This window comes from Malurus melanocephalus, unplaced genomic scaffold (assembly GCF_030028575.1).
Source record: "Malurus melanocephalus ecotype Western Australia unplaced genomic scaffold, MMel_1.1 scaffold_159, whole genome shotgun sequence".
NCBI lineage: Eukaryota > Metazoa > Chordata > Aves > Passeriformes > Maluridae > Malurus > Malurus melanocephalus.
Window position 1 is genome coordinate 1085125 of NW_026623391.1, and position 17272 is coordinate 1102396.

General features: G+C 37.6%; 1 protein-coding gene across 1 annotated transcript in view; it reads left to right on the plus strand.

Annotated features, from left to right (window-relative positions):
- Positions 1-14287, plus strand: part of GUCA1C (guanylate cyclase activator 1C) — a 32596-nt gene extending 18309 nt beyond the window's left edge. The window contains exons 2-4 of the mRNA XM_057371819.1: positions 8213-8362; positions 11055-11142; positions 14157-14287. Of these exons, the coding sequence (XP_057227802.1) occupies positions 8213-8362; positions 11055-11142; positions 14157-14287 (369 nt within the window). The remainder of the gene's footprint in view (positions 1-8212; positions 8363-11054; positions 11143-14156) is intronic.
- The last annotated feature ends 2985 nt before the right edge of the window (positions 14288-17272 follow it).

The following is a 17272-nucleotide window of genomic DNA, read 5'->3' on the forward strand; positions in this document are numbered from 1 at the left end:
ATTAACTATAATGGCTCAGGGCATCTTTGCTAACTCTCCTTTGCTGGAAAATATCATCTTCAGTTGGGTTTCCTTTCCCAGATCATCTCGCTGGGCCATGTCCTCAGAACCGGGAATAGTTGCTGTGGTGTGAATTGTCAGGCTGCCTACAGGGCTGATAGCCCATTTGCTGCATCCTTACGTGTTTGCATGYGTTACTAAAGCTGGCACAATAAAACTGGGTGCAGTAGTTAACAGACAGTAAGGAGGATAATTGGACAGATATYTTCCCAAACTTTCCTGAACTAATTTCCTCTTTTGCATCATAAGTGTCTGAATAGCTGTGCCAACAAAAGTTCAGCAACACACATAACTCTAGGGATGTCTTCAGCCTGAAATGACTCCTTGAACACTTTTCTTTAGCTTAGTCTAACCAGCCAGCTTAGCCAAGGCAACAAGTAGTTGCCTAGTAGCCAAGGCTGCAGTAGTAACCCCTGTATTTCATTATGAACCCAAGAACCACATCAACTGATTTTGTGTCAAGGCAGACCATTTTACATTATTCCTTTTCCATGGTTCTTGTGTTGGCCCAGCACATGTAGATAGCACTTCCACTTTTCCCAGAGGAGTCTAACTCTTGCTTTTTTTGATTTTGACAGTTTTGTCACTCTCATAAATGTCTCCACAACAAGAAAAGCATAGAAAACTTATTTTCTTTTTATGACAGTCATTGCTATCACATTGTAGTCAGCAATAAAAGCCTGTATGTCAAAAAATTAATCAGTTTCTAAAMCAAGGACTAGAAGAAAATAAAACTCTAGATATGTCTTAGAAACAATTTTTCTATGGGAAGTAACAAAAATCTACAGTTTTTACTTCCTGAAATATTGTGATTTTTTGAAGGTGACATGTAAAAATTCTGTTCCCATTAGTTTCAGACACAATCCAACAAAAGCAACAAAAACAACAAAGCCAAATAATTTGCTTCCTCTTAATTTGGAGTAATRTTGCATAAAATTACCTCAAATGTAAAGTAACTAGCCTAATTACTGTAAATGAGGAGGTTAAATTACTCTTTGCTGTGTTCAAGGCAGTTTAGTTACCTAATTGTTTTCAGTATGTGTAAGTGCCTTTGAAAGGTGCAGCACYCTGATAAAAATCTTTGTGTTCTATGAATATTTCACCTGGTTGAAAATACTACTCTATTAATTTACAAGCTATACTAAAGAATGTATTTTTTCTCCTTCTAAATTACCCCCCAAAGTTTTTACACTCAATTTTATAATTAGTTCCAAAAGGAAGAATTCTGTAATAGTGTAAGTACTTCCCACAGCTATTGGTGCAATTTCATAATCTTAATTTTGTTTTCCAGTGGTTTGGCGCAGGACACCCTGCTGTGATAGTACAAACTTATGCTATAATACTGGGTCATGACCAGCAAAAAATCATTAAAATCATCTCTTGCTTAAAGCAAGTACAGYTGAATTCTTGGCTGTAGCATTTAACATTATGAATTTTGAGTTATGATCTAAAACATTTAGATGAGAGGTAATTCCCCAGTAGTGACACAGCACCATCAAGCATGGAAGGCCAATTCTTAACATGGGAGCTAAAGCAATGTCTGTCTCAGATTTCTATTACAGCATTGCAGAATTCAGTGGCCTTCTTTGGATTTTCTTTTTGCATTTCAAAAAGGGTAAWCTGAATTTTCAAAAAATGTTTCTCTTTAAAATCAAAACTTTAGAATATTCAAGTAGACAAGTGTTGCAAAGTAATACTCCAGTTGAATTTTCCTTGCATCACACAGCCTTAATACATAGATGATCTGGATAAGGTTAGGGTTCCTTTGAAAATTTCATTTAAATGTAAACAAATTAGCATGCACTCTGCAGCTTTCACTGAACTTAAAAAGCATTTGGGGCATACCATTATCAGGTAACACYGTAATTTTGTCACATTATGTGAATAGACAAAGGAGATTATCCTAGTACAATTAATCATCATTATTTTTATGTTACTTGTTAAATTATGATGTAGATAAAGGGGAAAGTAATTTTAATATGAAAAAGTTCAGGAATCGGCTGCTTCTTTTATATAAAAAAAATAGGGTTTTTTTTTAAACCATAACTATATTTTTTTATTTATTTGCATACTAATTAAGAATGAACCATTAAGAGCCTAATATAATAATACAAGTAGGCAGTGATAGYATATGCATGCAACTTTTAGGAGTTGTCATTCATACATCCCTTGAGATTCCAAGAGCATTGTATAGAAGCACCCAAATCTGCCAAGCAGAACATCTTTGCCACTAGAAAATATGTTTGTCTTCAATGTACTTTTCCTGGAGGTTTGTCCTATTATGTTTTTGGACTTGTCAAAAGCAAGTCCATAGATAGGATTATTGCTGATAGAATTATCAGCAAGGAATTTGCTGGAAAATGTGTTGTCATGGCTGCCTTTTTTAGTTTTTTCTCTCTTGCCTACTGCTCTAAGTTGGGAAAGATGCTAAAAGCAGAGGCAGGGGCTCAAAATGAGGAGTGCAGAAAGGAAAATCTCAGCATGCAGGAGATGATGACAGAGGGCAGAGGGTTTGGTCCTTTCAGTACAGCCCTCCTGGGCAGTGGGCCCAGCCTGATGCATTGGTGACTTCCCTGTCTCCCTGCTTTTCCAGTGATCCTCAAAGGAATTGTGAATGATGGCAGGGAGTTAGGGGGTAGTTGTTAATTTCAAAGAAATAAAATTGTTTGCCATCTTGGATGACATTTTGGGTTTCACCAGGTTTTCCCAGGGTAGCCTACAGGTCTAAGAGCCAGGATATGGAGCTGGCTCTGCATTTCCAACTCCTCCAGCACAAAGGTGCTGGAAATTTCTAAGTCCCCAAACCTCACAAGTGCTCTTCATATGGGCAAAGCAGAACCTTGCRTAACAGTCTGGTCATTACAGCCTCATCTCTTTATGTAACAGTGGGAATGAAACGATTACAAAACCGCCTAAAGATCTGGAGCTCCTAATTCCCTTCTTTGTTCTTCATCCTTATTCAATAATCTTTGCCTCCTGAGGCCTCTTGCGCCCCATGACAAATGCCAGCTCTATTTATCCTCTATTTATCCTCTATTTATTCTCTATGTATTCTCTATGTATTCTCTATGTATTCTCTATGTATTCTCTATGTATTCTCTATTTATTCTCTATTTATTCTCTATTTATTCATGAAACTCGTGAGTCTGGCCATATCCTGTCAGTTCCTGGAGCTCTGTCCAAGCCTCAAACTCCAATATTAAATCCTAGGGATGCGTCAAAGTAACAGAGTTACAAGTAGCTCTGTATTTCTTCAATAATGGATATGCAACCTTTGAGGAACAGCTGAAAGTACTCAGAAGCAAAAACAAACCAAGGATGGTTGGACTCCATGATCTTTGAAGCCTTTTTCAACCTATATAATTCTATCATTCAATGGGTCTATGAAATGGGGCAAGATGAAATGGAGTGAAACAAATCCTCCTGCAGGTTTCTGAGAGCAGAGAAAGCAGTGCTATATTGAAATCAGTCCCAGAGAGAAAGAAAGAAGCACATAGGATTAGCTTTAAATTTCAGTTATTCTGAGCTGTTCAAGCCATGCCTCCTCCCTCTGCCTTAAGAGGTTTAAGGACTATTTTGGAAGGCAGGCAGTTGGGAAGGAAGGTGGCTTAATGACCTAAGCCCTAGGTTTGAAATATCATGATCTAAGCCCTAGGTTTGAAATACCCATGCCATCTATGTTTGCACACTCATTAATCCTGATAAACCATCTGAGCTATTCTCCCGCTGTCCTATTGAGTACAGAGATTTTTCAGGAGCAAATTTTGGCAACAAAACACTGCTTATTGTGCACAGACTCTTGGTATACCCCACAGTGATGCAAATAAGATGATGAGTTCACTCAGCACAGGGTTTTGSAGAGACAGAAACTGTCCCTTTGCACATGTGTAGCCACAGCGTGTGGTGGGAGATGGAAACTATCCCTGCAGCATCGTCACTGCGAGGAAATCGCTCTCAGGGAGGAGTCAGGCAGCCAAAACTCCAAGTTCAGATCACTCYGGCACAACCTTGGATAACCACGCTGTTTCAGATCAACTGTGTATTCRTAGCTGAGAAGTCAATTATTTTTAATCTCTGTCGTTTAAAGTCGTAAGGGTGTTTTAAGGATCTGTGGAGATTAGCAGTGCTATTCTGGGAGGGTAATGCCCTCCTACAGCTCTTGGCTGGGGTATTCATGGCTGTTGTATAATGTGGCAGTGCCTCAGTGCCCAGCTTTGCCCCAGGGGACACACATCTCCATCCTCTCCAAATAATCATGAGCAGACTCCAGCAAAGGCATATGGACTGATAGTCGAAAGCAAAAACCTCTCAGAAAAATACAAAATTAAATTCCTTTTTCCTCAGAAGATCCAGTAACTAATGAAAAATTGAAATGGGCTCTAGGCCCTGGGCAGTCAGTGCTCTGAGGGCCAATTTCATACCATCAGCAAGCTGTCCTTCCATTTTTGGAGCCTCCTTTAGTCTTTGTTGTGTGAATCAATCTGTTGCAAGTGGCTTAAAAAATCACTCCTCAGTGAAATCAGAACAAGTAACAAAAGCACAGCATCAAAGGGCACAAACACATGKGTGACCCTAATGTGTCCTTAAACTTCTAGTTTATCCAGTCAAGCTGTCAAAAGAATAAAAATATCTCTACAATTTTATTAAGTCTACTATGTACAGAAGAAAGTCCAAAATATTTGGGAGCATGTAAAAGAAGTTTTTAAACTTTTTTTTTTTTTTTTTTTTTTTTTTTTTTTTTTTTTTTTTTTTTTTTTTTTTTTTTTTTATCTCTCCAGCCCACTCCCAGAACTGCTTTAGGAGATTTCTGTCCCTCTGTTTGACACCATACCCAGAATGGGTACCCTGTGAACTGACCCCATCTGCCTCTGTCCATGTGGGCAGGGGAGGGTGCAGGATTTCACCATCTCTTCAGATGCCCATGGCAATGTGCTGCAGACAAGGAAGTCAGGGCCAGCACATTCAAACATGGAAAAAAAACCTTCCCACAAAACAAATGCATCCATCACCCAAATTTGTCCTGTATCCTAAGCTGATCAATAAGCAGGTTTCACTAGCATTAATYCCATTTAATAAAAATTTTATAAATATGCCTTTTGACAATTACAGGGTAAAACATCAAAAGTAAATTATTTATATCTTCCACCAATGGTAATCAGCTCTGCTTATTATGTTGTTGGGAATTTTTTYAAAATTTTATTATTCTTACAGCAGGCCTTTGCCTGTGAATTAATTACTTCCTAACAAGCAACAGACACATTACTGTGCATGCTGCAGAGTGGTGTTTTACAAAGCCCAGAGACACATAAGGACCTACCTAGATACTTGTATTGAGGCTGATTATAGAGCAGCAGATGGGTAAATCAGCACAGCAGTACTCTTTTAATAGCATCATAACATATTTATTGCTTTATTTGTTGTACTCACAGAACCACAGGATGATCTTCATAGGTTACTGTTATGATGCTTTTCATTGTTTAATGTAGTATTTTGAGATGCTACTGTAAAAAGTGCAGTATTTCTGTTTATCTCAGAAAGTTCTCTATATGTGCAACAAGATCGCCACAGCCTTCTGCATCCCATAAATGTTTTCTTTTTACAATGTATGTTTTTGCTGTAAAAAGGAAATCAGTACATTTCTCATCAATGCTTTTACACAATGCTTCTGGATCCACACCAAACAAACATGTCTACCTGCTCAGTATTTCAATTCCCTGGCTGCTGGCTACCATGGCATCAGTAGTTTTTGCATGACTGCAAAAATGGGGAGGGCTTTCCTGACAACTACAATTTCTCCCAGATGTTTTTCAGAGATGGGAGTTTTATGACCTTGACCTTCAGTCCCTTCCTGTTTGGGACAGGCCATATAATCCACCAGGTCAGAATTACATACCCTAACACATTAGGCTGGTCATTACACTGTCCAGACTTCTGATGTTTTGTCAGACTAACAACAGTAACAACAAGATGTAGACAGAAAGCAAACAAAATAATATTTTCCAAAATCCCAAGTGAAATGCAATGAAGAAAGAAGAAAATTAATCTGGTCATGGACATCCAGCAATGCTAAAATTAATCTGTAGTTTCAATAAGCAGGATCAAATCCAATAAAAAAGCAGCAATGTGAAATGCATTGAACCACATTCTTAATAGATACATCAAATCAGATGATGGAAGTGTAATCAGCAAAATACRTTTTCTCCTCCAGGAAAATACTTTATGAGATCCTTCTTGAAATAATACTTGCAAAATGGAAATTTAAGACAGTGTGCCAAATAGAAGATTAAGTTTGTGGTGCGTGATATGTCATTTTTGGTTAYGCATCTGCTTTTAATACTGGGCCTAATTTTGTTTGAAAACTACATGTAGTTACTGTCAGATTTCATTTAATCCTAAGCAGTAGTTGAACAGTATCATTGTATTTGCTGTGTTTGCTTGTGATTGCAATTAGAGTAAAACCAGCAACAACCTGCAGAGGGTCTGTGAAGCAGCGATCAGTCTGCACAAGTTATCCACACACCATTTCTGAMTGCTGTACCCAGTGTGTTTGAATACACTGGATTTATCTCTCAGGTGCCACTCTGCTGATCAGCCTTGCACAGAAATCAAAACAAACACTACAAGGGGCTCCCAGGAGTCTGATCTAGAGGGCACAATTGTGAGGAGTCCAAAAAGAGAAAAGAAAAAAAAAGAGGATGGATTCCGATTTTTTAAAAAAATATATTCAGCCTTTGAGAGACCACATTCACTTGCACAATCTATTGTGATTGAATCTAGGGAGGCAGGTGTGTGGGGATGGGTTTAGGCATTTTGGTTTGTTGTCAATGGAAGGTTGACAGCAGAGTTGTCAATCTCAGTATCGTTTAGCTCTTAAAAATTCCTGTTTCTTGTCATTCTTTGCATGCCTACACATTTGGTTCCTTGTCACCCAAATATACTGATAGTGTCTGGAGGTCTTCAAAAGACATGCAAGGGGTGGCATTTGGGGACACAGTTCAATGATGGACTTGGCAGTGATGGATTAACTGTTGGACCTGATGACCTTAAGTGTCTTTTGCAAACTAAATTCTAGGATTTTGATTTTGGCAATGATTCTCATCGCATCCTTAYAGGATTTCTTTCCCTGACATACAGTATTGAGGACTGATTAATGCCTGTTGATTATTAAGATCAACTGGCAAGAGGTGTGATGATATATGACAATAAAAATAAATAGCATGCTAAACCTACTTGTTACTCATCCCACTTTCTCTTTTCAGTCAAAAGCCACCTGAAACTGACAACAGTCTTTCCAAGGTTTTCCAAGCAATTGGATTCTGACCAATGTAAAGATCACAAGATTAAATTTACCAGCTGTTAATTCTTTTTGYATGCACTTGAGAAACAGTTGGAGTGAGTATGCTCCAAATTGAGCAGCTGTTTCTTCCATCCTAACCACATTTTTCCAGAAATAGAAGAACCTGACTATGTAAGCCAGTCCTTGACAGGCTTCTATCAGTAGCTTGAGTGAAGGAGTCAGAAAGTAATAAATTAAATTAATTTAATTATCCCCAGTCCTCAGTATTTAGAGACCAGTTTATGACATGAAGGCTTTATATCCCATGCAAAATGTTCATCAGACGGACTTGATGTTTATGTGGATAAACCACAGTACTTGGGGTTCAAGCCAGAGTATTGGTTACAATTTTAAAACACGTCTTACATGATCTCTCAGATGAGTAACACCTGAAACAGCTCTGTGGCACTGGAAATCATGCATAGTTCTGCAGTATAGATGTAAACAAGTCCAACTCCAAACCAGATACCCCAGACTCCTCTTTTCCACATGGCAGTCTGCCACAAAACTATTTCCTTTCCTCTTAAAATCTGTCAATAACAATTGCTCAGAATAGATTTGCCCCTCACCCCCACTACCTCCAGATTTYAGGGGAGAAGAAAACTGTCTTTGCTAGCACCTCTTCCTATGGTTATTCCAGTTGAGGGCATCCTTTCACCCTTTTTTAATACCACAGGAGATTTCTATGTTAAGGTGCTTCATAAATCAATGTATATTKCAGAGAATTTGATGACCTGTTTCTGTGCAATTGCCAGAAAGAACAGAAAACCAATGTTGTTAAATAGGTGGCTTTTTTTCTCTCCCTCTCTCTCTTAGGACGGATTTATAGACTTCTTGGAGTTCATAGCTGCAATAAATTTGGTTATACGAGGGAAAATTGACCAAAAATTGAAATGGTATTTCAAGCTATACGATGCTGATGGAAACGGATGCATTGACAAAAAGGAACTATTAAGCATATTCACGGTAAGCAAGTTATGACCAACAGCAAGAGCATTTGATTCAGTGCATTGCCCCTGAAACAGTGCTCCATCATGTGCTGTAAATGGATTGTCTGTGCTTCATCTAATGTTTTACAGTTGTAAGACCAGAATTAACAGTGGTAGTGACACTCGTGACATTACTTTCTTCCTTATGGAACATATCTGAGTAGTATTTTACTTTAAACCATAGTTCTACAGACAAAATACTTCACTGAAAATGAAATACTGTAGAAACAGTAGAGATATTACTGTGATAAATAATAGTATATGGCAGGGTGGAACTGTAGTAGCATAATGAATAAAACAGATGGTTACAAGTATATGTGCCAGTCTATTGTGAAAAACTGGCTTTTCAAACTGAACTTGCAGCAAGAAAAATATAGATGTCATCAAAATACTGTAATATTTTAGTTTTTGAAAGGCTTTTAGATTCGTTTACTACAAATGCCATTACCTCTGTTTTACAACTAAATCATGAAAATATAATTTTACTATTAAATTGCAGAGTGACTTTTGGATAAAAATATTGTCCAAATTTTGCAGAAAATGGGTCCACTTTGAACCCATAAAACCAAAGAAAAGCAACTATTTCCTTAAAGTTATTTTCATATTTTTCAACTCGCTCTGATGAAATAACATTGTGCTCTTCATTAGCTGCTTTCATCCAAAAGGTATGTTAGAGCTCATTACAAATATGTATGATTCAATACTGCTCTCTAAATGTGCAGAGCTCACTGCAGATCAAAGTTTTGCTGCAGGGAGCATCAAATCTAAATAGAGTAATAATGTCATAATAAACAAGGAAGGTACTTTTCCTGGATTCTGCATTACTGCTGGTGCCAAGCTAGTTACTGTTAGATTACTGTTAAAGAGCTGCTGCCCAAATTAAAAAGGAACTGGAGCCAGRTGGAGTTACCGGTCAAACAAATAGAGCTGATCACCTTCTAAAGAGCAGCTTTCTAAAGGTAGAAGAGGCTAAATCTTCCAGATTTCTCCATGTTTGAAATTAACAACATTCTTCTTTTGCAGATATTCTCCATTTATTCTCACCCAGAGCCAATGAGTCAACAGTGTTTTGTCTGGGGCTTTTTCCAATAAAAAGAATTAAAATCCTTTCAATGTAAAGAAGATTTATTTTTCAACTTACTTTTGGAGTMGAAGAACTTTAAGTTAAAACTGCCTAAGTCATTGATCTAGGCTAGATTAAAAATGGTGGCTCTAGAAGGAAAAAACAGTAAAAACCAGGCTCACAGCCATTAAGGAGTGCCCAGATTATAATAAGCATCAGTGGAAAAGGRCTTGTCCAAAAAGCTTGCCATATCTGAGACATTAATTTAGAAATACATAATTCTATTTAAATTAAATCCCTCTCTACAGCTATGCAAATTATGGACTAGCATATCATTATCAACCATCAAAACTTCTTCCAGATAACCATGYACCCTTTCAATGTCCATTTATTTTATTTTACTATTTAAGAGGGTTCTGTGGTACTTGGTGACTCAAATACTTCAGGACCCAGTGCTTTACTCTTAGCACTGCAATAAATGTTACTGTGGAAGGGATACAACTTTTGACTGAAGATTACAGGAGGGTCAGACATATAAAACACCAAAAGTATCTAAAGTATGAATTAGTAATACAAACAAGTGTATGTAGCCATTTTTGTAAAATTCTTGCTGCTTTTTGAAACAGATAGGAATTTGGGGCATGGGGAGGTGCATTTGTATTGTCTTGTTTAGTGCATTAGGGTTCCTTTTTTAAAATCTGTAAAGCAAAATATAGGTCAAGAATTCTAGATCAGTGCTGGATAGGTTTAATTTACTTTTTTTAATATAATGTATTAATATATATTTAATATATAGTATTAGGGAAAAAAAAAACCACCAAAAGAAACAGCTGGCACAAACAATGAAGTATCTTCCACAATACAGATTGCCTCAAGATAATTCAAGTGCAGAAAACCAAATTCTATAACGTACCCATTATATAAGATATATGCACATCTATATATGCACATATTTTCCCAGTCAGTGGGATAAAATTTTGCACAAACATTCATCTATACCTTTACTCCAAATATTGAGTCTTTTTGCCACAGGAAAAAAAAAAAAAAAAAAAAAAAAAAAAAAAAAAAAAAAAAAAAAGTAAAAAAAGTAGAGGGGATTCTTCTGTTTTTCTTAACTTCTTTGGAGGACAAGTAAATTTTGCCAACTTCTGGGACTGCTAGTCTGAGTTTATTCGTGAGTACTAAGTTAAACATGTCTTAATAGAAAAATATCTTAGGCTTTCTCTGCATGTGCTTTGAGCTGTGAAAAGCAATACTGTATTTAAATTACACAGATCATAGGGCACTCTCTGAAGACAAAGAACTCTCTAGGGCCAGATAAAATGCTGATTGGAATCTAAAGCACTACAGAGCAGAGGTGCCACATGGTTCTTCAGAACTTCAGTGGCATGCAAATTAGTCTGTAATCTCCAAGCTGTATCATGTCAATTAAATTTCCAATCCTCATTACTAAAAATTTACTTGAAATAACTATTTATTTACTGATTTGTGAAAAAGTTGGTGAATTGAAGAGTTGCATTTCAAGTGCTGCTGCYGCCAGTGTATTGTTCTCATAACTTGATAGGAAAAATTGTGAGAGAAAAACTTTCTGTGTTTCTGCCCTCAGGCTATCCAGGCTATTAATGGCTACACCAACATGACTGCTGAAGAGTTCACAAACATGATATTCCAGAAGATAGATGTGAACAATGATGGTAAGAATCTAGGTTTTGTTGGCATTGGCAGAGACCCATCTGCAAGAAGGGATTTGAACATACTGCTGAAGAACAGACAGGTTTAGATTAACTGAAAGCCTGAATCTCTTCCTCTTTACCCTTATTACTTGAGATTTACAGTGAAGTGTAAATCAGATGGCATAAGAATTACACGCAGTCAGGACTAAAACACTGTTCAGGACTAAAACACTGTTCATGCACTATTCATCCAAAATGCCAGTTCTCTGGTCGCACAGCAAAATGAAACTGTGATCGAAGGAGGGGTTTAATATATTTGTGTTAGCTTAATCTATTAAAATTGTTTAAAAAAACAAATAAGAATCATGGCTGCACATGCTCTACCACATTTTAAAGTTTGGAGAGCATCCTGGACGCTCCTCAAAGGCTGACTGTCAACACATGCTAAAACACATGCTCCTGTTTTTCCCTCAGGATARCAAGATTAAGCCAATTGGACCTGCATTTGGAAACTAAAACTTCAGTTCACTGCTTCAGAGCTGTTTCTAACAGAAAACTTGTTTTGTGTGAMTGTCCCCCCTCATACTTCTAATCACGAAGACCCTCCTTCCAATGGCAACCATATTTTACAGCAATTGATGTGATCACTGATAAATTAGGAATATTAGGAAAGCAATACAGAGCAAAGTCGGGTCAGACAGGAATTTTGGGCAGYTTGGCAGAGGGAAGGACATTTTTATGGTCATATATGGCCTGTTGAGTYTGCTTTTTAAAAAAGTTGTTTGCAATATATAAACAGAGTACAAACAGTGATCTTGTGATGCATATGGAGGATGCACTAGGGGAGGATTTTTTTGCCCCACCTCCTTGGCCCACTCTTGAGGTGAAGACAAACTATGAATGAAGTCCAAATAACACAGTAAAAATCTAATGCAAATTCTATGATTATTCATTGCTTTGACCAAACTTTAATTGCAAGTAATAATTGTACCTTTGCTAGACCATCAGCTGAAAAAAACAACTTTTGTGTCATACATTTTAGCAAAGAAAAGTCAGAACATGAATTCTTCAAGGTTGTCTTCTTAGTGCCTCCCTTTCAAACTGTTTTCCATAGTTTCTTAGTTTTTAAATTGCTGCAAAGAAACAGGACTCGCTCCACCCGAGGAATGGGCCAATTTCTACCAAGTTTAACTCCAACTATGCTACCTCCCTATAGCTTCTACCTAAAGAAAAATGCAAACAGACAAATTAGTTGCAAAGCCCTTCCTTACATTGATATACAATAAATRGTCCCATGGTTGTAAAGAACAATTCTTAAAACAAAGCTGCTGTTGGTTTTGCAATTTACTTTGATTACTTCACGGAAATCTGTGGTCCATCAYGGCAGCAGCGAGCCTGGGACTGCCAGTGTGATCACAGCGTGGTTTGAACACTGCACATGGCTGTTGATACTTCAGAAAGCACAGCTTGGGAGCAAGACGAGGGAATCCATACCAGTTGACTTGAATAAGCAGGAAAATGGTGCAGCATGTCTAGCTGATGAACCCCACCCACCCAAAAACCTCAGTAAGAGGCAATAGAGAGGGAAGGAGAAAGGAACTAAGAGGAGTGGCTGGGGTAAGAGGAGAGCTCAGAGGAAGTGAGTGGCTGAGTGGCAAAGCAGCGTGATGCAGGCAAGTGTACRGAGATGGCTTGTTTTGTCTCTACTGGAATGATTATATAAGGCCACTGTTACTGAAAAAGGAAGTAGAAACTTCCTCAGGGCTCTGCATGCCAGCTCCTGGAGAGGCTCTCAGTACTCTCACTGAAGCCAAAGAGCCAGAATTTCTGTCAAATGATGACTTTCCTCTTTACATAAGCCTGTCACCAGTGTAGCAAGGACACACATGACTAAACAAAAAGCAACTTTTACTGACCATGGGTAGAAAGTGGTTTTTACATTTTTCAAATGTTGATCATTTTCCTGTTTCAAATCAGATGAAGTTTCCAAGGCTGCCATGGACAAAAACCAAGACACAAAAAAAAATCCTACAGGGAGTACTTAAACCTGAAAACAGCCAAAAGTCAGCAAGCTAAGCATTCACCAGACATGCACACAATTTGAATTGCTGCTCCCCTGCACCCTGCGGCCCTAACACATCCAGCTATTTTCCTCTTTGCCTGGCATCTTGTCATTTCTTATTTCACTGAGAAATCATTAATTGTTGTGAATTTAACAAGAAACTTTAAACCATTCTCAGAGGAAAGAATCTGGCTTTTCTTATTAAACCAAGCTTTATTTCGACTCCCAAAGTAAAACAGTATCACTGTGTAGGAATAACCCCTAGACAGAGGACTGTGTATGTTTCTGTGTATTATGAGAACAGACATATGTCTAGAACTGGCCTTTGCTCAAAGGGAAAAGAGGAAGAAAAGAGGAAGAGCACTAAACAATATTCCCACTCTTCAGTAAAAGAGATGTTATCGTTGTCTTGAAACTTCCAAGTTATTAGTTGATTTTGACTTGAGCCAAAAAAATCACACTCTAAATGGCCATTTCAGTTCCTTCAAATAATTTATCTATCAAACCACTTAGCTGATTTTTTTTTTTTGGCTACATCTGATCAGGGCTCTAAATAATCCTAGAAGTCAACACAGGGACTATGCCTAGTAATCCTTAGCAAATCACACCCTAATCTCTGTTAAAACCAGCTCTAAGATAAATTCCAGTTAGCTCATTGAGAACTAGCAGTACATCTAAATTCAGCCCGATACAGGCTTCATTAGCGCTCTTTCACACACATTTATGATCACTTATAATTGTCCCAGACTTCAGTGAAAGCTGTGTTTGACCTGTTTTAACAGAAAAAAAAAAAGTGAGTCTGAGTTCTAGAATTGGACTGATGCAAAGTAAGAAAACATTAGCAAATATTCTATCTGCATTTGCCTATGAGCAACTTTCCCAAGCGATTCAATCGGGCACAAATGGTCTTGTGTTGGATAGAGAGTGATTGCTGTGTTTCTCAGTTCCTAAGGAGTATCTGACTTTCTTTTAGGGGAACTGACTTTAGAAGAGTTTATCAGTGGTGTCGAAAGAGATGAGGACCTAATGGAATTGATTACGAAAAGTTTTGACCTTTCCAACGTGCTCAAAGTCATACAGAACGGGAGAAGAAACAGCGTCTGAAGGATCCAATCATGGATGTGGTCTCTGTGTCATCATTTCAAGGAAGATATTCGATATATTCAGAGAGCTTGATGTTGTCAAAGCTTGCCCGGGCAATACCGAGCAGACTTCTCCAGGACTGACAATTTTCACTCCTCATATATCTCCTTTTCTTTTCTTTATTTCCCTTGTTAATGACTGTGGCAGCCACAGGAAAAAACAAAACAAACCCAACCCTTTGTCTGCATATAATAGAAAAGATATTTGATGCAGTAAAAGTAACTTATTTGATCTCTATGAATGTGTTGTGGTCAAACCCTGGCCAGCTGCTCGCTCAATCCATTCCAGCGAGATGGGGAAGAGAATCGGAGGAGTGAAAGAGAGATAACATGTGGGCTCAGATAAAGACAGTTTAACAAGGAAAGAAGAGGAGCAAAGCAAGGAATTCATTTCCCACAGGCTAGCAGATGTTYAACCATCTCCAGGAAAGCATGGATCCATCAAGCACAAGGGTGACTTGGGAAGACAAAAGCCGTTGCTTTGAACGCCCCTCCCTTCCTTCTACCCCAGCTTTGTACGCAGACCATGACTCCACGCTGTGTGGGGAGCATCCCTGTGCTYATTTGGGGTCWGCTGTCCTGGCTCTSTCCCCGCTCAGCTCCTTGTGCACCCCCAGCCCTTCAGTGGTGGGGTGGGGTGCGAGGCAGAAAAGGACTTGACACCGGGCAAGTGCTTCTCAGCAGTAATGAAAACATCTTTGTGTTGTCAAAGCTGTTTTGGTCAGAAATCCAAAAGGCAGCCTCACACCAGCTACTATGAAGAAAATTACCACCATAAAAACTGAAACAAGCACATTCTCTTCTGTTCAGACTAATCAATAAAATAATGAAAATAAGACAAASTGACACTTTTCTAGAAGACATAAAGTTAGATATTTTTTTCTTTTAATAATGTGTTCTTTAATCTACTATCTAAAGTGTGGGCACAAACTTTTAGATAGGACTGGGTTTTATCCAGATGAATTAAGAACAAAACCTGCTTTGTATTAACCTAATATTTGCTCTAATCAGTACTCAAAATTGGATTAAGTTSTCTGGGAAACACCTCAGTTAGTTTAATACTCCCAAGATGTGTATCCTCCTTAATATCTCTGCTAATCTTTATTTTATTACATTTGTAAATTAAAATAAAATGATATTTTGATGTTTCTTCCAGGGCTCAGCCACTGTTCTTTCAAATTAACCTTCTATAAAAGTGCTGGAATTAAATTTTGTTATCTTTTGTAAAGCAAAATTAGCAGTTCAAAGAACAGCAAAAAAATGAGTCATTTTGTAAGCACTCTCAGAGATTTGAGTCCTCTGACTTGTATATCCTCCTTCACAAAACAGTGTTTTTACTGGGCTCTTTGCCATGGCTGCATGAGACAAGAGGTAAGAGGTATATGGTAACTTGTACTTCTGCAAAACAGACAGCCTTTCCYTGACTAATTCAGGTGTCTTTGTCCTGCCCAAATACCTGGGTGAAAGCTTTTAGCAACTGATTCTCCCTGAGACTTCTACCTCCTGTCAAACTGGCTTGCAATTTTCTCTGAAGGTGGTAGTTAGGAATGCAAGGAAGGCATTTGCAGATGGCAGGCTCATATATTCGTCATTTTTTTAGGAAAACAGGCTCAAAACGTTACTTCGTAAATAATAAGATTTATTCTATTACTTGAAATGTAATGGCATGAAATGTTTGCATAGGGAAAATAGTTCTTTCTGGTTCTAACAGGATTGATTCCCTCTCAAGTCTGTAACAAGTTTTATCAAATTGCTACATTACATCATAAAACTAAGTTCTCCTTGCCTGACAATGCCCTGCAGGCATCACACTAAATACTAATTATGGTTAGAAACATCAGATTTATGCAAAATAATTTGTGCAAAGATTGGTGCAGGTTGAAAAAAACAGTTGTTAAGACTTCAATATGAAAGTGTTTTTCTTCCAAATTCACTTCAAATCTATGTCCATTTCCACATGAAACRTACTCCATCATCTACAATTATGATCCCAGGTTCTGGCTGATCAGTGGAATGTAGTAAGAATATGCAACATGCATCACTTGACATTATAAACAGTTCTGACATTAWAGTTCTGACATTTGAAACTTTTATATCCTTAWTAAAAATAAAATTWAAAAAAAWTGCGTATGAGATTACTGGTGRCTTGAATTTTAAGTTATTGTATTTWTTCATCRTTGACACGTGAATATGTCACTGTCRGTCAGTTTTCATAYATCCAGATTTCAGAAAGTCACTTTTCTTAGTCCAATACCTTTGTATTTAAAGCCTATGAGGGTGATGTCCTTCAGAACGGGCTTTACAGTATTTAAAATAAAATGGTTGGTCCAATCTAAGCAGCTCAGGCATATGGAAACAGCTGCATTTCAAATTTTTGCTTGTAAACTAATGAGGTGATGGACTTGGAAAAATAGCTAYTATCTATGTACACTGACTCTTGGTTTTTTTAAGTGGATTTTAAGAAGAGTATTTCTGTTTAAGCTTGCCTAATTTTTCTGTGTAACTGCAATTTTATGAAGTGAATTACCCATTCTGGGAGAGTCCTGTGTGGCATTAAAAAACAATGTATGTAAGGAAATTCTTGGCCACATTTTGTTAAACTAAATTAGGAAGGCGTAGCTGAAATGCTCATTTCCTACACTAATCTAAAATCATTCAGCAGAAACCTGTGTAATTAAGAAGCAAGCATCTGTGTAGTTTAATGTAAACACTGTGGCACATCATTTCAAGAATTATTTACCTACAGTAACTCCATGTTTGTGACTATACATACGATTCTAATTTTTTTTTTGCAAATTGATTAACATACATTTCCTTTGGCTACTTACACACAATTTGATAAACACCTGTTTGAGATAAATGAATTATGGCCACAACTTCTATCTAAGCTTGTCAGCTTGTCATCATGTGCATCAGTGAAATCAGGGGACACATGGAAAACCTGTCA